The sequence below is a fragment of the Dendrobium catenatum genome, unplaced genomic scaffold, assembly GCF_001605985.2.
Source record: "Dendrobium catenatum unplaced genomic scaffold, ASM160598v2 fragScaff_scaffold_1056, whole genome shotgun sequence".
In the NCBI taxonomy this organism is placed as follows: Eukaryota; Viridiplantae; Streptophyta; class Magnoliopsida; order Asparagales; family Orchidaceae; genus Dendrobium; species Dendrobium catenatum.
In genome coordinates, this window is record NW_021319518.1 from 3,752,539 (window position 1) to 3,778,370 (window position 25,832).

The following is a 25,832-nucleotide window of genomic DNA, read 5'->3' on the forward strand; positions in this document are numbered from 1 at the left end:
GCCTTTCAACCTCCGCATACTGTGAGTATGCCATCTCCATGAAGAATGCAACGTCCTCCTCTAAACTAATCTCTATATTCATCGACTGTTCATTTTTTTTCTCAACAGTTATTAAAAGTTTTGTTTCGCTAAAGTCCTAAATATTAGACGCTTTGGCAAGTTTTTTTCTTAAAATAGTGTGCCAATCTTAAATTCTAAATTTGAACGGGATGATGAATGTCTTTTTCTAAAAGTTAAAATTATGAATGGCCACTATCTCACTCCATCTCCACCGTCCAAACACACCTCCATAAAGCTCCTCCCTTATCTTTCTCCCTCGGCCCATAATCCGCCTTGACTTAGAAACCACAAAATCCTAATCAAAGTGAATGGCCACTATCCGGCTATCTCCGGCGGCCATCCATACCTTCGCCGTTTCCCCCACCACTCAAATTCCGCCCATCTCCTCCTCCCTCCGCCCGTCCCCCTTCCCCCTCCACCGCCGTCGCTTCTCCTCTCTCAAAATTTCCATTCCTCGCCGCCGCCACGCCGGCGGAGGCTCTGCTGCTGGCGCCACCATGTCTGATACCCCCGCATCCAGATACGCCTCGGCCCTCGCGGAAGTTGCCAAATCCAACAACACTCTCGACGCTACAATGGGTGACTTAGAGAACATCGAAACCGTCTTCTCCAACTCCTCGGTCCTGTCTTTCTTCATCAACCCTACTATCTCCGACGAGAAGAAGCTCGATTTCATCAAGGAAATAGCCACTGCATCCGAGTTGCAGCTCCACACTGCCAACTTCCTCAACATCCTCATCGACATGAAGCGGATCGATGTGATTATTGAAATCGTGAAGGAGTTTAGTTTTTGCTACAATGAGATAACGGGGACGGAGGTCGCGGTGGTTTCCTCAGTGGTGCAGCTCGAGTCGCAGCACCTCGCGCAGATTGCGAAGACGGTGCAGAGGCTGACGGGGGCGAAGAATGTCCGGGTCAAGACGGCGATTGATCCTTCGTTGGTTGCTGGGTTCACGATTAGGTATGGGAACTCGGGGTCGAAGCTGATTGATATGAGCGTTAAGAAGCAGCTCGATGAGATTGCAGCGCAGCTGGATTTCTCAAACATTGTAATTGCTTGAGGTAAAAGTGGGATCTTTCTTCTTCTCATGCTTTTCACGCCCTCTTCTTGTCTATGTATAAATTTATTTGATGGAAAAGCTGTAAATTTACCAGATTCTGATGGCAAGTTGCGGCTTTTTTGTGAGATTAGTAGAAATAACTTTGGAAGTATTTTGTGGAACATGGATTTCACTGAATCTTTTCTTGCTGCTTCCCGTGAATTATCTTATCATGTGTTGTGTTGGAATGTCTCACATCCATTTTTTTTTCTTGATTGTTTAAAACTGATAGCTATGGTTGCAACAGTTCCGATTCCATTAATTTAACACAATTTTCGCTGCAGCTTTAGTGCTGGTGGTTCTTGAGGAGGATTGTGTTGATAGTAGAAGCTCACGTAATAATGCCCGATTTGCAAATTGTCAAGGTGCTGGTTAACAACGATAAGGCCAAGAGTTGCATGTACATAAAAATTTCTCAATGCATTAGTCTCAACTAATTATTTTGGGCATTACGACGAATTTTCTGTGCACTCTTCTCTTTGAGCTTGTGATGATAATGTCTAAATGCATCCGATGTTTAAGGGTTATCAATGCACAAACATTCTTGCAAAGAAATGTTATGCTTATTTGTGCTGTCTACCTTCGTAATATAGATGTGCTATGTGTGGAATGAAAATTCATAATGCTTTGATTTTGCATTTTTTGAATGTTTTGTTAACTTCAGCCACTCTAAATCATTTACAGCTTGTCTAAGTATGAAGAAAACAAGAATGATAAGTTTGAGGGTCTCTAGCTTCATTCTAATTTTAATGCCTGGCGGTGAAGTTTGCAATCTTTCTCTATTGTAAAGGGAGAGGGAGTTGCATTAGGAGGTTAAATATTGATGCAGTTTTTTTATGCTAATTGGGCTTAGACTTTACTTCGAATTATAAACTTTTAGGCAAAACAATTATTCATCTGGATGGTTGAGAGCATTTTATTTTTACTTGAGCATTTATCAATTATGTAACTTGTTGGATATATTAGTTCCACAATTACAGCTTCTCCTTGATAAAGACAGGTCAATGCAGCTTTGGGCTTTGTATATTAAATTATTGTTAACTATACTTTAATCTGTTTCTTTCAAACATGTAGTTTTATTGTTATGTCGAAATCTAAATCGTTAATTAAGTTACTATTCTCATTTCTACATGATGATGCCAAAGCAAGGACAATAGTACTTTGAAATAAATTGTGAGTGTGAGTTATATGATCATTGGCAATTTCATCCAAGCGGTTTGATTTCTGTTGTATTTGATTCTTCTCAGAATAGTCATTGTACTTTATCTTCTAGCATTCAAGTGGAATGAGAAATCTTCTACATTTTTCTCTAATGTCCTCTCTAATATATTCTTCTACAACGTAGCGGTTGTATTTCTCTCTTACAGGTTTGCTCCTGTTATCCAGGTATTAGAGCTTGAGGATTAGTACCATGCCAACATTTGTTGGCCTTGTGGTCAGGTTTGCCCTACATTTTGGATTCAATGTAAGACATAGAGGTATGAGCACCATGCAAAGATTGTTGCATATCACGCCCAGATTTTGAATTAAATGGAAATAGCTGCATGTCATGACCATTTGGACTTGAAGTGTTGTCATCCTCTGTTTGAGGGTCATGGGAAGGAACTTGCACGTCACCATCCTCTAGTTGCAGCATTAGGAATCAATTGTTTAAGTCTTTCCAAGTAACATAAATACAGCGGATGTGCAACGGCTTCTAAACTATTACAAATAATTTAGTAGGTGTTTAAACCACTGCAGTAGGTCAAAAAAAGTGTTGTGAATGCCTATTTTATTAGTAGTGTAACTTTGGACGATCAAGTCATTAATAAGAGTACATATTTTAGATATCTCGGGTCTATTGTTCAAAGTGTTGGTGAAATAGATGGGGATATTATTAGTAGAATTTAAGTTGGATGGTTGAAGTGGATGAATGCATGGGCCTGTTGTGTGACAGAAAAGTACCCCTCAAGCTTAAGGAAAATTTCTATAAGATGGTGGCAAGACCTACAATGCTTTATGGTACATAATGTTGGCCATTAAAAGAGATAGATTGTGAAACGATTATATATTTGAAAAGGTTGGAGTAGCTCCAATGACAGATAAGATTAGAGAGAGTCGCCTTAGATGGTTTGGACACATAAAACGTCGGCCTTCCGATGACCCGGTTAGAAGTGTAGATGTATTATATTTGTCTTATGTTAAGAAAGGTAGAGCTAAACCTAAAAAGACTTTATTATAAAATATTAGAAATGATCTTTTTTTATTAGATTTAAATGTGAATTTGGCTATTAACAGGACACAATAGAGAAAAAGAATTTATGTAGCCGACCCCACGTAGTGGGTAAAGGCTTAATGTTGTTGTACTTGGTTGGATTCATGCTATCAAAAGCTTCATAATGGCATTCTTTGTTTGCTAATTGGATACTTTGTCAATGGCCATCGCCGTCGAATTGTTATTGACCCTTAATTGATCACTTGGGTTGGGCTTAGCTTAGCTAGGTAGGCTTATTTGGCTGACCCAGGTGCTAGATACTTTTGTCAATTTTTCGAATGAGAGGAAGCAATTTGGATCATTTGATAAGTGTGATGATTTGATATATTTTAGTGAAATGGACAAACCGCTCTCGAAATCTATAAATATATCATTATATTTCAATTTATATAATTTGTGAACCATATGGAATTATAAAGCTCTATTATTGTTTGGAACAAATAACTGTTTGTCATTTTTCATTCATCTAGAGTTCTTTGCCTCTCAGTTGCCTACTTTCCCCTCCGGTTAGGTAAATGATCGCACAAATCACCTATTGTTGCTTGACTTCTCATCAACCAATGTTTGTTGCCCATCTTCAATCTCCTAGCTTTTGATGCTCGTCATTGCTTGGCGTTTGATGCCTACCTTTGCTTGTCATCAACTAACTCTTGATGTTTGATATTACTTGTCGTCTAGCGACTATCCTCAACGAACTCCCATATCCCGCCTTTCAACATTTGTTGTTGGCCATTGTCTCACACCCATCGCATGCTCTCAACTTCGCCATTCTTAACACCCTTTATAACTACCACAACGGGAGATATTCCCCATAGTATAAGTCTTTCACATGTTACCCATGGATTTGCCTTTCTCACTTAAACTAGTGGAATCATTTCACTTGGGTTAGGCCTCAAGTTTTTTCTCTTTTTTGGGGTTCCATATAATTTTTTTTTGTGTTTCCTATGCTTTGTTTGCAACTCTTAACATTTGTGTGTTGAATTTTCATATGATGGTAAAATTATAAATCTCTCAATCAATCACCAAGAATGTTCTAGCACATAATAATTTGATATTATATGGGAGAAACTATTTCACCATTCCTTGATCAATTTAATGTCGAAAATCTTAAGAGCAAGCGCAACATCCACAATAATTGCTGTTTGGTTCAAAAAAAGTTTATATTTAAGTGCAGGACTCAAGTCACTCATTGCAGGGACTTTTAGGTATCCTTTCCACTCAAAAACACTATTTTACGACACCTTCATATTGGCAGGCTATCCAATTATATGATGGATTCTCTAACCCTTATGAGCACTTTGACAACTACATGGCCATTATGCATGATCAACATGCCTTTAACTGCACTCCATCATGTCTTCCTATTTACTTTCAAGGGTCATGCCCAAACAAAATTCCATCCTTGCTCACATGGGACTATTCTTTGAGCTTACCAGGCTGGCTCTTTGCTTAATTTTTATTGTAAAGCATAAAAGACTCCTACAACCTCTCTCCAGAATTTGTTAAAATGAGAGGAAGTCTATTAATGAATACTTTTAGAGATTGCTCATGAGAAATTATTCTGTGCTGAGACCGAATGGAGAGAACCATCCGGATTTGCTCCGCTTTAGCTGCATTTTTGCAAATACTCAGCAAAATGATAGCAAATATGCATTTATAATTACACTTTTGTTGTCATTTTGTTGAGTATTTATTAAAGCGTATCAAAAGGGTAGTAAATATTCAATTAGTATGATATTTGTTACGCTTTAGCAAATACTCAACAAAAAGTCAACAAAAGTGCAATTATAAATGCATATTTATTGCCCTTTTAATGGGTAATTATAAAAACACAGTAAATCCGGACGGTTCTCGCCGTCCGGTCTCCGCATAGAATAATTTAGAAGTTTATCCTAAGTTGGTACGAGTGCCCTTTCTTGGATGGTCTGACCTGAACATTGATGTGAGACATTATATACTCATATGTTGACCTCATCCACCGCACAAAGCGTATATTACAGCTGACCAAACCATTTATTCCCATCAAAACTAGTGTTGGTCCATGACAAGTGCAAGTTTCCTCAGGACGTTCTAACACTCTTGACTATCACGATAGTTCTAATAGCATTGTAAGCCCATATTGGAACGCCTTAAACAAATCTTGTACAACAATAGTTTAATTATTTGGAAGATTCAGTTCAGTAACCAAATTCCAAAGCCAGATCCTGGATAAAAGGTTTTGTCGCAGCCCGGTGCGAGCGGGATCCGTCCCGGATCGGGTCGGGTCGTGACACTTACTCTTTACCGTGTGGCCCGATGACCCGACCCAGACCGGAACCTGGTATTGCTATGTTCACGTATTGCTAGATATTGCTCGGTATTGCTAGGTATTGTTCGGTATTGCTAGGTATTGCTTGACAATAACGAGAAATACCGCTATGTCAAGAGCAATACCTAGCAATATCAAGCAATACATAGCAAAACCGGGGTATTGCTATCTATTTCTCGGTATTGTTCGGTATTGCTAGGTATTGGTCTTGACAGATTGGTATTTCTCGTTATTGCTGACCAATACCGAGCAATACCAAGCAATACCGAGCAATATCGAGCAATACCTAGCAATACTCTGGTCTGCACAAATAAGTCAATACATAGCAATATCGGGTCCTGGTCAAGTGGTCGTCGGGCCGTGTGGTAAAGAGTAAGAGCACGTGGCGACATGTTATTGGCATTCGGATGTAGAGCTACGTCAGGTGTCCGGACCTAATAATTATTCTTCAAAATGAGGAGATTATCAAGTGGTTATAATCAAGCCAAAATATCGGAATGCCTTGAGCACATCAAATAATACGCTCTTTCTATTTATACCGGGAGATTCATAAGCGTGTTTTTTTTTTTCAACTACATATTTATCGGCTTGTGTTTTGAGAAATTATTCTGTGCGGATGCTGAACGTCGTTCAAAAACCAACCAGAATGAGTCATGTCACCCTCTACTCGGTACTCTGCTCGGTACTGCGGCTCGATACCCCATGGTACACGGCTCGCTATTGTTGACATGACGAATTATGATTGATTTCTAGACTGTAAACTGCGTTCGGCATCCGCATAGAATAATTTCTCGTGTTGGACTCTGGATAATATCATTTGTTCCAATTCATGATGGCTAAATATCAATCAACCGGTTGAAGATAAAAGATGCATGCAACATTCATCAATGTTAATATGACTCTGGATAATGATGAATTATCATGCAATGCTCCATGTTTCCATTGATGATGCATCATTGTTCATACAAATGCCACTCGGAGACACCATGCTTCATGCATACATCAATTGGGGGAGTTGCCATTCATAACATGTAATAATTTTTTTATCGGATCACAGTTTTTGTTTAATAATTTGAAATTACAAAATGTGTTAAAAAATAAATAAAATTTATGTTTGAACTAAAGCAAAGCGGCGATAGTTTTGAGAGTACAGTGGTGCCAAAAATTATCATTGAGGCATTTGTGTCTATGTTCTAAAATAACTTTGAATTCAACATGCAGCAATTACCCCATCCATCCCTTGTTCGGCCGAAACTTGCCATGCAAGGAAGGAAGGGAGATGGAGAGGGAGGAGAGTGAATGTCGTTTGGGGCATTTTTTTCTGTCACTTCAGTTATGAAAAGTCTTCTGATCATAATAAGTAATCAAAATCTGATTTTAATTTTCAATGATTTTGAATTTGACGAATTTCTTCTCTCATAAATTGATAAAAACATATTTTTTCCTGATTTATTATGTAACTTTTTGTATACGATGATACGGATTTTATAAATATTTTGACTATAATATTATCAATTTTTACGAGGTGAAATGAAAGTTATGATTTTATAAAGCTATAAAATAATATATAGATTTTATTGTATTTTATAGATATCGTATTTCGGAAATTAGGACACTCCATCAAATGATTTATACTAATTTTATTTGATTATTTAGCATTTTTATAGTGTTATAGTATTTTAATAATATCATAATTAAATGATCTTAGATTCATTTAATTTAGATGCCTATTTTTTAAATAGCTTCAAGAATTTCCATTCACACATTTGAGTATTTGATTTAGATCTTTTTAGGCTTTGTTTTAGGCATTTTTTTATTACTTTTTAAAGCAACTTTCTAATATAAAAAAAAATTCTAATTACAAAAATTTTTATACTAGAAATCTACTTTAAAAAGCAATAAGAAAATTGTCCCAAATAAACTCTTAGTTTTCGTTCGAGATATTCTTAGCATCATAAATTACGTCTCATCTCATTAATCTGCTCCTAAAGATTTATTGAAAATAGAGTTTAAACGATCTCAAAGTCAATTTGTAATTTAAAAATTTAAATGCTTTAACATCATCAAATTAAATTTTTAATGACATTAAAAAATTATTATAATTCAAAATTGCAGCTCATTCTACCATTAACTTTGTATTACTCCATAACCATTATATGCAAAATAAATAAATAAATAACGATTTATATAGCTCTTGCAAGTTGCACTCCTTCAGCATCTTTGCACAAAAATCTACAATATTTTAAAGATTTTTTAATTTTGTATAAGAAGTTAAGCATTACTCTCCATTTAAATTTATTTTTTCTCTATATTTTATGTAATAAAAATATTATATTGATTTTTTAATCATTTTCACCGAGCTGTACCAATTAGAGCTGGTTACATGAATCTGTACATCAGTAATTATTTGTCAAAATAATGGCAAAATGTGCATCGAATTACGCCCGTCAGAATGGAAAATAATAATAATAATAATATCAAAATGTTTTGTTATAATTAAAATAAGAAAGTAAGCAATAAAATATAGAAGAATAAATATTAAAAATTAGCGGTTATTTCAATGAAAAACAATTTTTTTTTAAAATTAAAATCTCTTTTTATTTTAGATAGCTAATTTACGCTTATTCAAGTACAACTTTTTTTACTATTTAATGAAGCATTTTTTTAGTACATAAATTTTTTTAATTTAAAATTTTTGTACTAAAAAATTATTTTAAAAGAGTTAAAAAATTAAGTTAAGAATTAATTTTTTATTGCTTTGCTTTTTAGATTACAATCACATATTTTATTTGGTCATTTTTTTGTTGCTTAAAAAAAATACTAGAAAGCTGCTTTCTGCAATAACTTAAAAAAAAAACTATTTTCAATATAACAATTTTATAATTAACTTTATAAAAAGTTACGGTTGTCCAACAAGAAACCCTTAGTCAAGAGAAATTTGAAATATTATTATTAACTATAGTGTTTGAATTTTGTCTATATTATTCAAATATACTAAAATTTTAAGTTCATTTGACTCGTTAATTTATTGATTCAACACAAATTAGTTGCATACATAAAGGCTTCGTTTGGAACTGTTTTAGATCGCTATTTTTTCCTACTTTCAAAATATTTTACACTAAAAAGTAATTTTAATTAATGAGACGGATTTTTTATTGTTTTTAAAAGCAGCTTTTAAGTATAAAAATTAAAATTTTTTAACTAAAAAGCTGCTTTAAAATACATTAAAAAAACCGTCACAAATGAATCCTAAATATGTATGTATATTCATACTCGAGCTATTATCGAAAGCAGCTCTTTATTATCAAAAGAAATTATTTGGATTAGAATATTTTTATTAAAATTTAATCAAAATGAATCTTAAATTCTTAAATTTATTTAATAAAATTATGGATTTTGAGATTATGATAATATAATTTTCAAGAGATATTGAGTTTTTTTTTTTTTTTTTCATTAGTAAATCAAGAAACCCTAACATGTACATACATTTAATCCACCATTGCTAGGTTGGTTGGTGGGAGACCCAATAACCCATGCTCGATTTCTCTCGAGTGTCAGCACCTCTTAAGTGGGGTCCAATCAAATTCGGGCCAGAAGATTTCTGAGGTGGGTGCCTCTTTTAGATTAGCCAAAAATTAGTCGTACCATCAAACTTGCTTTCGAAGGTGACAGTGGTGGATACCCGATTTAAAAAAAAAAAAGAGGCATTTAAACGTTTCAAACTCATCCATTATGATCCATTGGTTGACAATGCCAAGCGTGTCACCCTTTCCATATTGTCCATGATTAAAATCTATGTACAAATTTGTCGTAATACCTTGCGCTTGCTTCCATATATGATTTTGGGACTCCACTGCAGCAGAAAACGATGGCAACGTTCAAAGATCAAAGTCGGCTTACGCGATTAAAGAGCTTGAGATAAAGGAGAAGCCTCAGCATCCGAGGTGGTGTGGGAAAAACTCGGCTTCACTTGGAAAGGAAAAGCCATCGTACTTTCCCAGAAGTCACGGTTTCCTTTCTTCTTTTCCATCGCGATTTCCATTAAATATTATGGAACTTTCTGCTATTCGTCGTTGGTTTCGGCTTGAGCACAAGCAGTACAAGAAGGGATCACGAGGTCGTAAGAACCTGAGCTCTTCTCCCATTCCTGTAGCCTCCCGCCTTCAGCGCGATGATTGGTAGTGTTCTATTTGCTCCTCATCTTCCTTGCTGCTTTCTTCTTTAGATTCTATTTTCGGAAAAAAAAAAAGTTTTGCTTACGTGGGTTGGGACCCGGAACGCTCCTAGCTCGTCCAGTTCGTAAATGTTGCTTGCTTGATTGTCGAAAGTCTGCAAAAATTTGATCTTGGTGAATTTATGCGCCAATGCCTGCCCAATAGCTTGTTCTATTTGCATCTGTTCCTTCTAAAACTTATAACTGGTTTATCCAATTTCCTGCAACTGATTTCTGTAGTGAACTATAGGTGATTGACAGATTGTTGAAGTGTGTTCCTTATGACCAGAATTAAAATTCCCTAAAGACAATATTTTTTATGTTTTTAGCTCTAATTAGCTCTTTGATTTAATCAACTCTGTATCAAATTTGCTTAAGTGTTTTTTCATTTTTTGCACTTCATCAGACAATTGTATGCTCCATAAATGAAAATATCAGGGGGAGGAGAACTCTTTGTTTGTTTGAGATTATTTGGGGAGGAAATAGAGCTTGGAGTTATTATAAATGATAAAATTATGCATATCTGTTCTGATTTTATGAAATTAAAAATGAATAATGAAAATTTGTGTTCTACTAATATCTTCTACACCTACCCACCTTATTCGCCTCCGGACTCGCCATGTCACCCAATGCACAGTGCATTAGATGACGTAGCGCATCCGGAGGCCAATTCGGATGCGTTTGGATTCCGCACAGAATAATCTTTCCCACCTTATAGACAATATGGCTTAGAAAGATTTTTGCACCTTAAACTGGGAATTGGAGGAGTTATCAGAATATAAGATGTGTATGGTGCGCCAATCATAACCTGCAATCTTACTATCTTAGCCTTGTTACTGAGAATGAAAAGCAGTGTCTAACATGATATTTGAGTTATGGTGACCTTCATTTTTATAATTAATATTAATACAAGGTGGGCTTTTGCTATAAGTTCACTTTGGAAGTTAATTTTTGATCTTTGGCTTCTAGGAACTAGTCACAGCCTGTGCTTCATGAGGAGGCAATTATATAGCCACCCATACACCAATTCATAAAGAACATTCAATAGATATCTAATTAAGATGTTTGTCTTGGTCCTGTGCAGCTATGTTGCAGATATCACTTCTCATCATCGTGGTTGCACTATCACTAAGTCCAACTTTTGGAAAAGAATTTGGTGAACATCGACCTGAGGAGATTAAATTGCAGCATGGGGCCGTTGCCACCGATGATCGTAGGTGCTCCAGGATTGGGAGAGCTGTCCTTAAGGAGGGAGGTCATGCTGTGGATGCAACCGTCGCATCCGTCCTTTGCTTGGGCGTGGTTAGCTCTGCGTCGAGCGGTATTGGAGGTGGTGCTTTCATGCTCTTGAGGTTAGCTAATGGGAAGGCACAGGCCTTTGATAGCAGGGAAACTGCTCCTCTACGAGCTTATGAGGTAATTCATCTTATCTCTTTTTTGTATTTTATTTTATGATGAAATCTTTTTGCATGCATTAGTCATGTTTTTTCATAAAGATTACTTTTTTTGTAGTACTAATTTAGATTTAGAAGTCGTCCTTGGTGGCTATATTATTGAATTGTCAAATGAACTTTAATTCAATCAACTGCTTCATAGTTGCTGATAAAAGCTTTATTTAAGTGACATATGAGGAGTTTTTTCCCTTCTAGATTTCCGTTTGTTATTTGGTTCAAAGTAGAGGTGGCCTTGTCTTTGACCAACAATCTGCTTTTCTTTTTGACCTGCAACTTGGGTGATATTATCTTGATGTGGAGGGAGAACTAAATTGAAAATAGCTGGTCAGCACTATTAGTGGTCATTGGCAATATTGTTGTCGATATTATCAAAACATAAAGAGAGTGACGACCGCACAAGCAAAATGATTTGTAGCTTGAAAAGGACCACAGCAAGCAGAATATAGATAGAAACCTGTGGAGAGCTCTCCAATTTTGGCGAAATTTAAAAAGGATCTTCATTAACGATTAAATTAGTAGAAGGGTTATCTGAAAAAATTGCGCTTTTTATTTAAAACGCATAAAATAATTGCGTTTTCTGCTCAGAAAGCAAGTTTTTCTTGTGTTTTCTTTAAAACGCAATTCAAAATTGTGTTTTGTATGCTAAGGAATTTTTTTTGTTTTAAACGGCTAGAGTATTAAATTTGGTTTATTTATTCTTTTAGATTGTATAAATTTGATATTAGAATATTTAGATGGCTGGATTTATTCTTGTAGATGGTAGAAGGGGTATTAGAATATTTATGATATTAAAATTTAAAAATTATTAGCTTAAATTGTTTAAAATTAAATTCAATTGATTGATTAAATTTAATATTGAATTTAATTATATTTAATTAAAATGTATTTTTAAAATAAATTTTAACTCAATTTTTTTTAAAAATGTGGTTAGAAGTAGAAAAATATTGATGTTTGTAGAAGAATTTTTCAATGTTTGTTAGTATTTAAAATATATTATAAGATTCATTAATGTTTTTATTAATTTTAATTTGTAATATGAAATAATGTTAATTTTGTATTAGGGTAAATTTTTTAAAGAATCACTGATTAAAATACTTGAAAATTTGATAATTATTAGAATTTATTTATATTTTGGGTGTCAGGTGTATATCATTAGTAAAAAAAATCATAATCATTTGTGAAAGTATGAGTTATAAATAATAGAATACTAAATTATGTAATTATATAGGATTAATTAATATGAGTATAATAATAAAGCGGAGCACGATTAATGACATTGGATTCCTGATCCAATTAATATTTATGCATGGTTAATATGATATACTTGTTTAATATTATTGGTGTTGTTGGGACAGCTTCTTACACTTGCTTTGAAATAGTAATAATATCTTATAAACAGTTTGGTGAGATTTATGGCAGAGATGTGCATTATAAAGTTGTCCCACTAGCATTGGATTCTCTGCTTGTTGTCTGATTATTGATTAAAGTTATTTATTTGGTACTATTTCTAAAAGCATTTTATCACAATAGGTGAGTTGTAAAGCAGTGTTGTCAATAAGTGAGCTTGCAGCAACCTATCATATTAGATGATATGTAAAGATGTAAGATCCAATCAAGTAATATTATAATTTCAAGCTACATGTGAATGTATGATATGTATAACCTCTGTTATTTAAGGTGTGCATGTACATTTGAAGTTGAGTTGGGAAGAATTTAGTTTATGCCTTCAAAATGTATTGGCTATGTATGGAAAGGATTTGTAGTATCCCCAATAAAGAAATATTTGATGATGCAAGCAAAAGAATGAATGAATGTATAGCACGGGCCGGGTCGGTGATAGTCCATTGGAGCAAAAGATAAATACAAATGAGATATTTCAGTGTTGCATCCAAGAATGTTCAGTAGATGAGGATGATGCCCTTTAGAGTATGCATGCTGATGTAATGAGAGTAAAACTCTATAAGATGAGAGATTTTCTAAATGCCGCAGGTTGGGAATATCTTCAGATGTGGTTCTTCGAAGAAGATGATCGTCTTGTCAGTCCTCACTTCTTGCATATGCGATATCATGAGATACTGCGTGAGAGAGAAGGTGGTAATTCACTAGATATTGATTGCAACAACTTTAATATTGAGCATGTGATGAAGTTTGAGAGTAAGCATGGCATTACTATGGAATGATGTTTGAGAATAATATGTGTATATAATGGAGTGTCAGGGGTGGTTATCAAACAACATGAGTGGTTGGCACTCAGCTCGTGCCACTTGCCTGGGTAACTCTTCAAACCTAACATACACGATCACAGTCCTCCTCCTAGCTTCGATCATAACGAACTCATAGACCTCATCATCTCTAATACAAACCACGGTGTGACCGCCATTATTGTGTAGTCGACATGCAAGGTTCACTGTGTACGTGATTTACTACTCTAAGGATCCTAAGTTTAAGTTGTTCAAGTGTTAATATGTTATTTATCTTCAGAGGTCTATTTCTTTCATCAATATATGTTGGTGTGAAATCTTCTGCCAGTTATAGCTCCCCGTCAAAGAATAGGAGGCGTGACATAATTTTTGATGGTCAATGACAAGGTGAACAAATCATTCTAATTAACAATATAATTCTAACATTACAGCAAATACAAAAAAAAATTATTGTTATATATGTTGGTGTGAAAGCTTCTACGCTATATCTACTGACATTTCTTTCCTCTTTATCCTTTTATATATATATATATATATATAATTGGGGGAATGATGATGATCCCGATCAAGATCCCATGGTTCCGTCATCCCGGGTCATCATGGTCCCTGGTCTACTTAGTCAGAGGAGGTAGTCGACCCAACCTGACAGAAGGATCCTTGTCGGCAGCCATGGGTTGCTTCGTCCAAGGGGACCTTGTAGACCTGGGGTGAATGTTTGTCTAAGGGGACAAATTTGAATCCATCTTAGCTAACAAAGGGCTTTATGCCCTATCGATCATATCCTATTGATTCATATCTCAAGGATTTGATGCCAATAAGGAACGTATTGGCTCTGGCCATAACCGGTATTTCGTGGTGCCATTTGGCGGCAAAACCACTCGGTTCAGAGGGCCATGGGTCATAACCGTTTATTCTGCGGTGTCATTTGACTGCAATACTGTTAGTTAGAGGACACGTACCACGTCCTTACTGGCAGGAGATTGTTTGAGAATGGACCCTAGTGATATTTTCGACTAGTCATTTGACTCTTTATGAGCTGAAGTAAATTTTAATTTGTCCACCTCGGCAAACTGTTGCGGAGGGTGGTTGGATTTTGCTTTAAGCACTTGATGGTTGGATTTCAAATTTTAAATATCTTGGAATTTGGGATTTATAGAGTTTGGATTTTGTGTGGACTTTTGGGAGACATTTGAAAATGTTTGTGAACCCCTCCGGTTGAGATTTTCGTTCAACGCGGCCATCATCGGGGTGTGTGGGGTCATTTCCATTTGTTGATTGAACATTGTCGACTCGACCAAACTGTTGAACGAGGATTAGGTTTCTTGTAGGCCTTGTACCTTTATTTGTGAATTTTCTCTATTAAAAGCCTTAAAGGTCTGATATAAATGTATAAAATAAATATTCCAATCAAATTCATGATCGTATATTTATTCGATGGTTTAAACCCTGTCTACTCCTATTTACCTACTTAGGAGGATCGGGTTTTGTAGGTTTATACTCTTCATTAGTGAATTCTCTTGATTATAGACATCGAAGGCCTAATATGAATGTATTAAAACAAATACACCAATCACCATAACCGTATATTTGTTTGAAGGTTCAAACCCTGTTGACTCCTATTGATCTGTATAGAAGGATCGGGTTCGAACTTGAATTTACTTATCGACCCGCGCAGCATCCCTAGACGTCATGTGTGTATCAATAATACGCTCGCCGGGGCCCATGCGGGTCAAGATCGTATTTTCCCCTTTAGTGTACCTATGTGTATACAAACTACGGTGTAGGCGCAGGGGGATTTTAAAATATTTTAGTTGTGCATGTAATTGCAATTTAAATGCACACAATTTTTTATTTGAGAGATTATGTACGCATTCTTTCTGCTTGTACGAGTGTTGCAGATCCGGTGGCGGGTTGTAGCAGCTTGTGGATTGAATTGTTTGTTGCTTTGTACAGGTAGTCTGTCGTGCACTAAATGTTGCTTTCTGTATGTGGATCATAGTGCACTAACGAATCTCCTGCTTTTACTCGTAGGCGATAAACTTTCCAGTGGTGGTGTGCCTACTTTAATTAGGGGTCGTACAACCCATGACACATAAGAGTGCGCTACTTTGTTTCTTTTTTGAAGACATATATTCACGGGCTGTACGAGCCGCCTAACTTTAACAGCTGGCGTGCACGTTAGTTAGAGCACCCACGACTTGCAATGTGACGGGCATTTTTTATCATAAGAGGTTCAATCAGAAAATTACCGAGGATGTGCGAGGATTCCTACGTGTTTATGATGATCACAAAAGCATCTCGTAGGAATTTTTTTTTACTTTTACTTTTATCCCCTCCCTTTTTTAATATAATTACCAGTCGTATTCACTTGTATTTAAACTCGTATTTACTTTCGTATTTACGTTCGTATTTCACCTGCTAGTGAATACTCTAGGAATTCAATGCCAGACCCTTGAAATGACATCTTAGGATCCTAAGTAGATGGGGTCCGCAAGTGTACCTTCTCCGTCCTTTAGCAAAGGATCCTAGGCTGGTGGGGCCCACAGGTGTACCTTCTCTGTCTTGTAGCAATGGAATCCTAGGCTAGTGGGGCCCGCGAATAATATGAATCCAACATTATAAATATGGAGGCTAAGCTCATTCTTTCACACTTCATTTCTTCAAAGAGCTTTAGTGAGGAGTGTTGCTACGGGGTTTAGGTGTGTGCAAGTAAAGAGTTAGGAGGAAAGGATTTGGTTCTTACTTGCTGGTGACAACTGATTCCCCTACGAATTTGGTGTAAGTTGCCTCATATTATGATATAAATTTTCTTTTGTATTTGTTTTCAGTGTTCGGAGCCTAGGGTGTCATGTATTTTATTTTTTTTGTTGACTTAAAACTTTTAGGTGGATTTTAATTTTTTTTTGAAATTTTCTAAGTCACAGGTTTTGCTGAAAGTTTCGGCAGTACTCCTGCGTCGTCCCCGTGTAGGGGGCTGCATCGGAGGTGTAAAGTCTTCCCGCCTGCCAAAAAGGCAGTCATAGTAGGTGTCAGGTGACACCGCGGCCATATTTTCAATCCCTGCTCGCTAACAAAAGTGCTCACGGGGTCTTTGAGCACATATTTAAAGCATATCATTTTCCCCGCCTAAAAGCAATGACGGGTACTTAATTAAACAATTTTTCAACAAATAACAAATTTCCCCGCCCGTTAAAAAAAACGCTCACGGGTACTTAAGTTTCATGCATACGAATTTCCCCGTTCGCTAAGAGCGGTCACGGGTACTTAAGTTTCCTCGCCCGCTAAAAAAAGTGGTCACGAGTACTTATTTCATGCATAGAAATGTAAAATACTAGTGTCAGACTTTTTACCTTGGGTGTGCAGTAATCGAGGCGGCGACGACGGATGGCGGCGACGGTGAGAAACCTTGGAGAAGTTTGGAGGGAGGAAGCCGGCGGTTGGATCGCAAGAGAGGCGAATGGGGAGAGGGAGTTCGGCTCCTAGGCGTGAGTTTAACGTGAAATTGAGAGGAGGGGGGGGGGTCGGTTGGGAGAGTATGAGGGATATTAGGGTTTAAGTGAGGGTATTTTAGGTATTTCTGGGATTTTTTTAGTTAGAAAAAAATCTTTTTCTTATTTAAAAAGCTCTTTCTCTCCCTCTCTTTCTAAAATTTTTTAATTATATTGCTCAAAAATAAAAGTAAATTTTTAATCTTACATCGAGTTGGTCGCCGCGTTGCTGCTCGCACACATCGTCGTCTCGATCCACGCGCCCAAAATTTAAATTTTCGTCGATCGTTGACCCCCATCAATATGGGTGCCGATCTTAGCTGTTTCCGTTGCTCCGGACGCATCGGAGCTGTCCGTTTCGCGAACGAAGGTAGTCTCGACGATTTTGGATTTTCAGTCGACACGCGTCGGGTGAGTTTTTGCGCGATTTTGAGCTCTTTCGCTTTTGAAACCCACCTTGCGCCGACGACTCGACACCGACACTAGTATTAGGGGTCAACAACAGCATAAATGATCAGTGGACTCTATGACTCCATCACAATTTGTCTTGATGCTAAAGTGTTTTCAGCTCTAAAGTTTTGAAATGCAACTTATGCAGACAATTGCCCCTTGGATGCACGAGCGGCGGAACTCGCCTTAATTTTTGAAGGGGGGGTGGGCAAATTTATAAGTAAAAGTATAGAGATTTTTTTTTTCCATAAATATCCTTATAATCAAAATTGTCCCCCCTGGGCTTAAGGTGGATCCGCCCTTGCTTGGATGACCCTGACAAAATACTAATATTTTTATTTTCATAAATTATTTGTACCAACACCTCATGTGCCCTTCCATGTCCTCTCTTCGCTCCATCAGAAGGCCAATTGCTTACATATCAAGAGAGACCTAATGGAGTACTTTTTGGTCAGTGGTGGGATACCTGAGGTTATGGTCCTTGTTTCCCTAGTAATTTGAATCATCTTAGGCAAAATAGAAAATATTTTCTTTGAAGTTCGAAGCAAACCAAGGCCATTACTCATTCATGTAGATTATTGGATATGAAATAAGTTCTATTATTTATTATTTTTCCTCCTTTCACTTGTCAGGTTTAAGTAGAGGGTGAACCAGTGAAAATGGTTCCATTGTGCTGCAATTATTAGCATGTAGATCACAAGTTTGAAACTTGGAAACTGCTCACAGCAAAAGCATGAGTAAAGTTGCATAAATCCCTCACCCATCTATCAATCCTGTGGTTAGCATGTGGCTCATGCATTGCTTGTACCTGTCGCCTTCTAGTTGCTAGGTTTTAAATAATTTATGCAGGAACTTTGATCTTTTCCAAGTGATTTTGCTGTTGTTCTTTGCCTTATTGCTATAACCAAGTATTGATCATTATTAATTACAGTTTATCCATATATATTTTTGAACTTTGAAGAGGTTTTTTTTCGCTTGATATTGCAATAAGTCTGTTTATAAAGCTTTCATGATTTCACAGAATATGTATGGCGGCAATGTTGCACTAAAAGGAAGTGGTGGCCTTTCCATTGGAATACCAGGGGAACTTGCAGGCCTTCATGAAGCCTGGAAGCAACATGGAAAGCTTCCCTGGTCAAGGCTCGTAAAACCGGCTGCACATCTAGCTCGAGGATTCAGAATTTCTCCTTATTTGCATATGCAAATGACTAAAACAAAAGAAGGAATTTTGGCAGATGTGGGGTTGCGCCAAATATTCACATCAAATGGATCCCTTTTGCAAATAGGTGATCTCTGTCACAATTATAGACTTGCACATACATTAGAAGCTATTGCAAGGCATGGACCTCGGGTTTTTTACAATGGTTCTATTGGAATTGCCTTGGTCAAAGATATTAAAAAGTCTGGCGGCATAATAACAATGAGAGACTTGCAAGAGTATAAAGTCAGCATCAAGGAACCAATATCTACTCATGTCATGGGGGTTAATATCCTTGGAATGCCTCCGCCTTCATCTGGGGGTGCTGGAATGACACTCGTAAGTTCTGAACTTCTCTTTCTTGTATGTCACTACTAGTTATATCCACTTTCCTTATTTAAGCCATAATCCTTGTGTCAGTCTTCATAAATTGCGATGCTTCAATTCTGTTCACTGTTTTTACTATCTTCATCATCATCAAGACCAGCATCATTATCCTCAGCCTAAACTCAACTGTTTTGGAGAATGATAATTGTTTAAGCAACCATATAATCAGAATATGAGAGAAGAATATGCACTTGGATCATTAGACAGAAGTTTGACCAGATTTGGAGCAAAAATAATAGTGGAAGGTTGAAAATAGTTTTAATACTTCATTTGGCATTCAACAACAATAAATGAACGCTTAAGATTCATAAAACTGACCCAATAGTTGAGGTAAGACTGATTATTATGATGATTAAACTGATAAAATAGAATATATTTGAATATATAATTTATTTATCATGTGTTATAGTTTTTCTGTTCACATTAAGCTCTTTTCCACTACCGCTCGGCGAATAAAAGGTGCTATGATGTATTCCCTAGATGTTGATGCATTATCAAACAAAGGTGGTGGTAGTTTAATTTGTTAGTTTTGTGTGGAATATGATTATGTCGATTAGTTGGGTTATATTTCTTACTGATACCTCAACAAGGAGCTTACCGAGGGCTATAAGGAGGCAGTGTGTCCTCTGCAAGGGGGTTTGGAGGCAAAGCCCCAGAAAAAAATTCTTGTTCGGACAACGTCGTGGTGATGTAATTTTAGTGTCAAGGTGCTGTGGATCTCCCTTTGGAGAGAGAGCTCAATGTCGAGGCTCTGTAAACACAGCATCGAGGCACTGTGAACACATTTCCGCGACGCTATAGACACAATACTATTGTGCTATGATCTCATTTTGAAACAGAGGAGTCAGCGTCGAGGCGCTACGGGTACTGGGCATTGCGAGTTAGTTGATTCCTTTTTCTTTTGGTTTTTAAGAGTTGTTTCCAATTGGTGGTGTATATAACTTGTGAGAAACTCTTGTTTTCACATCTAGATATGTTGGACATGAGTGCAAATCTATGAAAAGAGTGTTAAAGTGAAGATCGGTACAATTTCTCCCATTTTTTATGGCGGATTTCTTGGTGTCGTGTGGCCCCATGGTATTTTCCCAATTTTGGGTTTTTCTATGTTAAATCCTGGTGTTCTTTTGCTGCATTTTCTTTCTCTTGTTTGTTTCATTCTTGGTTTACTTCCCCAACATAATTTAGCATCATATGAAAGCTGGTTGTGAAAGTATGGAAACTGTGGGTCATGAATGACAGAAAAATGTCCTAACTAACTAAAATTCCTGTCATATTGTTTGTAGAGGTTGCTTTTGTAAAGCCCGCTGGCTAGATTATTAAACTATCATGACAAGGTGGGATACGTTGGGGTGGGGAAGTTGACTTGTTAACAAATGGACGACCATAACAGACTAGTTCAAACGGAAGGAAACTTCGCTTTCCATTAACAAATGTTCATCGGTTTCTTTTGACTGCAAAAAATGTTAACAGCTAATGCTTATCAATCCCGATAGATTTAAGATTTTCTGTTTGTATAATTTGGGTTTTGCAAGCGTTTAGTACTTTTATAAAATAAGTTATCAATCTGAAGCTTCCATTAAATACTTATTTTTAGTTTGTTTATTTTTTTTTATGGCACAGATTTTAAATATCCTTGCTGAATATGGAATTCCATCAGGTGTTTCTGGTTCTGTCGGGCTTCATCGGTTGATAGAATCACTGAAACACATGTTTGCTGTAAGAATGAATTTAGGGGACCCTGACTTTGTGAATGTTTCAGAAGTTCTTTCTGATATGCTATCCCCTAAGTTTGCACATGAGCTGAAGAAGACCATATTGGATAATATGACATTTACTCCTGATCACTATGGCGGAAAGTAAGCTACAACGGTCTCTTTTTTTAAATCTTCTATGCTCTTTTTCTCTTTCATTTTATGTACCTTTTCATATATGGAATTAAAACATTTAGTAAATTTATAGTAATGCATGGACAGGTGGAATGTACTGAGCGATCATGGAACTAGTCACTTATGCATTGTTGATAGCGAACGAAATGCCATTTCAATGACCAGCACTGTTAATTCATACTTTGGAGCACAGATTCTATCACCAAGTACTGGTATTTTGCTTAACAATGAAATGGATGATTTTTCCATCCCTATGAATGTTACTGCAAATGTTCCTCCTCCTGCTCCAGCAAACTTCATCAGACCATTTAAAAGGCCATTATCATCTATGTCACCAACAATTGTTGTCAAGGTAGTTATTTCAGGTCATCTTCTAAATGCTCCTTAGTTTATTGCTTTTGTTTTTTCTTAACTGCGACAGAACGAAGGAATGAAGAAAATCTTTATTTAAAAATATCATCATTTTCAACAAGGTAACTGTCATTTTTATTGACCTTAAAAAAGGCATTAGCTTTTTAGTTTTCTATAGAAATATGATAGGAAATACTTGAGTTCGCAAGTAACCCTAGCTGGAATACTTGAGTTCGTCAGCAATCCTAGCAATAATTGGTGAAAACAGCGAAAAAACTTCAAGATTTTCAATAAAAGTAATCCAAAATCAGTAGATTATATTATAGGAATTAAATCGAAAGCGAGAACAAGCAAAGATACAATTGATCCTCAATTCGAGAGGAGGATCGTTCTCTCTCAATCTCTAGACGATGAGTCTAGAGCCCAAGACACCAAGGAAACTCCAAAAAGACAACTCAATTCATGTAGGAACCCTAACCCTAGCTTCTCATCCTTTTTAAATACCTCCCTTCCTAATAAAAGCTTCCTAATATAAAAGAAATTCAAATTACCCTCTCTCTCTCTCTCTCTCATTGCCGTCCAAAGAAGGGGGCGGCCCGCTAGCTTAGGCGGTGGGGTGTAAAGGAGGCGGGTTAGCCCGCCTCCTGTATGTTTGAACCGGCCCCACCTGAGCTCCCAGACCCGTAACAAAATCCATGCGTAAGAAAAGTTGTTTTGTTACTAATTCCCAAAAATGAGTTTTAGATATGCAGAATTTTCTTGAAAGTTTTGACTCTTACATGAACTAGCTAGCCTTCTATTTGGTCTCTAATGTTATTACTACACTACTATCAACGAACTACATGTAACTATGTTATGACAAGCCTTTTCATACATTCCATGACTTGAAAATTAGAGAAGAGGTAGAAAAAGAAGCTGTTTAAATTTGTTCAATATTGTTCAATCTATTACCCTCCCCCAAATTTATGGGTGATTTAAATGACAGAAATAAGATGCTGACTCCATCTTCCTCATCCAATTAAACCTTACCAAAATGTCGTCAATTGTTTCTTATAATCTTTTTTATATTGAATTACCTTCATTCAATGAGTATAAGCTGGAGAAGTTTGTCGTTTGTTATTGAAGGATAATTGCTCCTCCCTACAGAACAAAACTGTTAAATGATTTTAGTTTAATACACTTTAAATGTAATGAATCTTTCCTTGCATTGGGTTGCAGAAGCATTACTGTTCTAGATATTTGAACTTGATTTTGATAAATACATCAGCGGTAGGTCAATGGTGGTTTGTTGCTCGAACTTTTCCCAGCTTCATGTGTTCTTTTCCACAGGATGGGCAGCTAAAGGCTGTAGTAGGGGCAAGTGGAGGAAGCATGATTATTGCAGGGACTACTGAGGTTTTCTTGAATTATTTTGCCAAGGGAATGGATCCACTCAGCTCTGTCATGTCTCCTAGATTATATCATCAGGTCGGTTTGACTCCTCAATATTTTGAGAAATTATTATGTGCGGAGTCCGGACGGGAACAACCATCCGGACTTTGAGTGTACACACGCTATGTACATAGTATTCACAGTGTATGTCACATCTGTGTACACGCTCTGTCATGTCCGGATGATTGTTCCCGTCCAGACTCTGCACATAATAATTTCTCCTATATTTTCCCCCTCATTTAGATAATTTCCAGTTTTGTCAGCGCATTTTCCTTGCATCAACTTCCAATACTTCCATATTTCTTCCTGGTTTTCATGACTGTTTTTACCTGTATCTATAATGTTCGTCTGTGCAATCTAGAATAAGCAGCATATTTGCTTATGTACGCATTTATAAAAGCATATTATTGATCGAAAGAAAAATAAAGTTTTAATTGGATGATGCTGTTATAGAATCTTACGTAGTATTTGACTGCATCTTTTGAGCTTACAAGGTTTTAAACTGCATTCTATTTGCATTAAAATGAAACATGCAGAACCAGTCTTCATCAAAATTGCTATTGTTATTTGGAATCTTATTTAGAACTCTTTACAAGGAACTCTTTCAGAATCCAATATCACCGTTTTTTTTAATTTTGTGTAATTCTGTTATTTTGTCTTCCAGTTTCCAGTTTGTTGCATACTAGAATATTTGCGGCGGTAACGTATAAAACATTTTGAGTCTTAACATTGTATGAGTATCCAGCTCACAAACAGAAACAGTAAAAACACCAAAACTTTTATGTGGAAAACCCAGGAAAAGGGAAAAATTACGGGGTCACACTCAGTCACAATGATTCCACTATTGTTTGAATAGGTTACAAAGATTGACCCGTTTCGAAACTTGAAAACGGTGAAATTATTTAGTTTTGAGAGTTGGGCAAAAGTTCATTGTCGATTGATAGACTAGCGGAAGTCCAGTGTTTGTTGGTGGCCAGGCAGAAGTCCTGCAACGACTAGTGATCCGACAGTGGCCTGATGTCAGTCGGTGGTTCTACGATGATTGGTGGTTCGACAGTGGTCGAGGAGGAGTCAATTGGCAACAGAACTCTAGTTTCTCTTTGTTCCTTCTCTTCCTTGCTTGGGTCCCTTTAACTGAAAAATGAATGGTTTATTTATAGTTTTTTGAGTGGCATGTCCAGTAGATAGGGAGAAGATCAATAGCATGTTGGGAGTATTCTAAATGAACGACCGATATCAACTCCCTTGATCATGGACCATTTATTGAACATTTGAATATCTTAATGATATCAGAATTCAATGATCTTAGGCTCGTTGGATTTTTCTGGTTGAGCCACTCGATTTGACTATAAACATGTCACATTTGGAAATCGTTTGATCATCTAATTTATGGTTCGAACTTTCCGAATGCGCTTCGGGTCTTCAATTTGGATCCATTTGGGCTCAGATTGGGTTGAATTTGGTGTCATTGGGTTTGTCTTTTCGAGAGGTTCAGTTCAATTATAAGCTTGCTGAAATTGGAGTTCGGATGATCCCGGGTTTAATTTCAGAAGTTTCCAATTTGATTTTGCCTCTAGATTTGTGCTCGATCATGATTAATTTTTGATGATATATCACAGTTTATAGCTCAAAATCCCAAATCTCCAAGTCAATGCTACCTTCTACCAGTTCCTGCTTGTGTCGGTAAAAAGTATGTGTAGATTGTTAGGAAATAGCTGAAATCTAAAAAACAAACACGGACAGTGAAAACAAAATGAAAAAAAAAAAAAACAAAGCACAAAAATACACATAAATTTGTACAAGTTCATAAAATTGATGGCTACCTCCTATTGCCATTGTTATAGATTTCACGATGATTTTGATGCTAGAGAATTACAACCTTAAATCTTCTCATACAATATAAAAATAATGCCCTCTTTTTATCAAAAATAGTCTAGGACAATTAAAAACATTATAAAATCCTTCAAAAGCCCTTAATGAAATAATCCATAAATATTAGACATCTTTCTTAGGCTATCCCCCAAACACCCAGATGGTATCTCCCTTCCAACTCCTCTATCCATCTTATTGCCAAGATCGACCTATAACTAACATACATAACATGTTCTCTCTATAAAACAAAAATTAAACTCCCAACTTTAACATAGCATCCCATTTCGCTCTCTCTTCACTATTATCTATTATCATTCACATAAATTTTCTTGAAGCTTCTTAATTTGAAAGGAACACAAGTATAATATTGTCATCATCATCAATCTATTCCAACTATGTGGCATCGGCTCTATATTTTTCAGTATCAACTCATTCTTGTTAAGTGTCGCATGTGGCTACGAAACATGAAATTCATGCAGAATGCCCATGATGTAAGAAAGTAAACCTAATGAGATATGGGTGAAAGTATTTAAAACATCAAATTAGGTTTCGTTTGGGTCGGCTTTCTTACTGCTTCTTAAAGCAGCTTTCTAATACAAAATTTATAATTTTTATACTAATAAACTGTTTTAAAAAGCATGAAGAAAACCGTCCCAAACGAAGCCTTAGTTCTTGAATGACATTTATGTTCTTTTTGCTAATCTCTTCATTTTGTTATTATTGCAGTTGATACCTAATGTGGTTCAATATGAGAACTGGACAACAGTGAGTGGAGGTCATTTTGAGGTTCCTGCTGCAACAAGGCAGGCCTTGCAGAAGAAGGGTCATGTCTTAGAACCTCTGGCTGGTGGGACTATTTGTCAATTCATTGTTCACAACATAGAGAAATCAAAATCAATAGCACATGAAAGAGTTCAGTTTGGTAGCCTAACTGCAGTTAGTGATCCAAGGAAAGGAGGTTTACCTGCTGGCTACTGAGTTCTTCAAATCAGTTGCAGTATGGAATAAATTGATTCTTACAAACTGAAAAGTTAAAAAAAAAACATTTTATTTGTAGTGTCATAGAAGGTTTTGTTAGTTTGTAATTAATTTTTTTATAACAAAATAAATGAATAAATAAATATTATATATTTTTTTTTCATTAAATTTTTTTGAAAAATTGCAAAAAAAAAAGTCATA

The 25,832-nt window shown here is 36.3% G+C and overlaps 2 protein-coding genes across 7 annotated transcripts; both read left to right on the top strand.

Annotated features, from left to right (window-relative positions):
• Positions 1-302: 302 nt before the first annotated feature.
• On the top strand, positions 303-2,992 carry LOC110108756 (ATP synthase subunit delta, chloroplastic). Of its 6 annotated transcripts, none has more exons than XM_028698116.1 (2): positions 303-1,122; positions 2,528-2,992. In XM_028698116.1, exon 1 carries the CDS (start codon positions 369-371, stop codon positions 1,119-1,121), a length of 753 nt encoding a protein of 250 aa, XP_028553949.1. In that variant the 5' UTR covers positions 303-368; the 3' UTR covers position 1,122; positions 2,528-2,992. The 6 variants fall into 6 exon arrangements, with proteins under 6 accessions (XP_028553949.1, XP_020695183.1, XP_028553947.1 ...); XM_020839524.2 differs by having other exon boundaries at positions 2,547-2,992; XM_028698114.1 differs by lacking the exon at positions 2,528-2,992 and adding an exon at positions 1,845-2,245.
• Positions 2,993-9,670: 6,678 nt separating this feature from the next.
• LOC110108755 (glutathione hydrolase 1-like) lies at positions 9,671-25,753 on the top strand. The gene is made up of 7 exons (XM_020839522.2): positions 9,671-9,900; positions 11,020-11,351; positions 18,550-19,065; positions 20,734-20,969; positions 21,087-21,351; positions 22,680-22,817; positions 25,380-25,753. Exons 1-7 carry the CDS (start codon positions 9,894-9,896, stop codon positions 25,629-25,631), a joined length of 1,746 nt encoding a protein of 581 aa, XP_020695181.2. The 5' UTR covers positions 9,671-9,893; the 3' UTR covers positions 25,632-25,753.
• The last annotated feature ends 79 nt before the right edge of the window (positions 25,754-25,832 follow it).

Excerpts from the sequence above, each read along its gene's own strand:
- LOC110108755 (XM_020839522.2), top strand. Across the intron at positions 21,352-22,679 it reads CACCAACAATTGTTGTCAAG|GATGGGCAGCTAAAGGCTGT; the intron begins GTAGTTATTTCA and ends TCTTTTCCACAG. Across the intron at positions 22,818-25,379 it reads CTCCTAGATTATATCATCAG|TTGATACCTAATGTGGTTCA; the intron begins GTCGGTTTGACT and ends TTATTATTGCAG.
- LOC110108756 (XM_028698116.1), top strand. The coding sequence starts at position 369 with ATGGCCACTATCCGGCTATCTCCGGCGGCCATCCATACCTTCGCCGTT.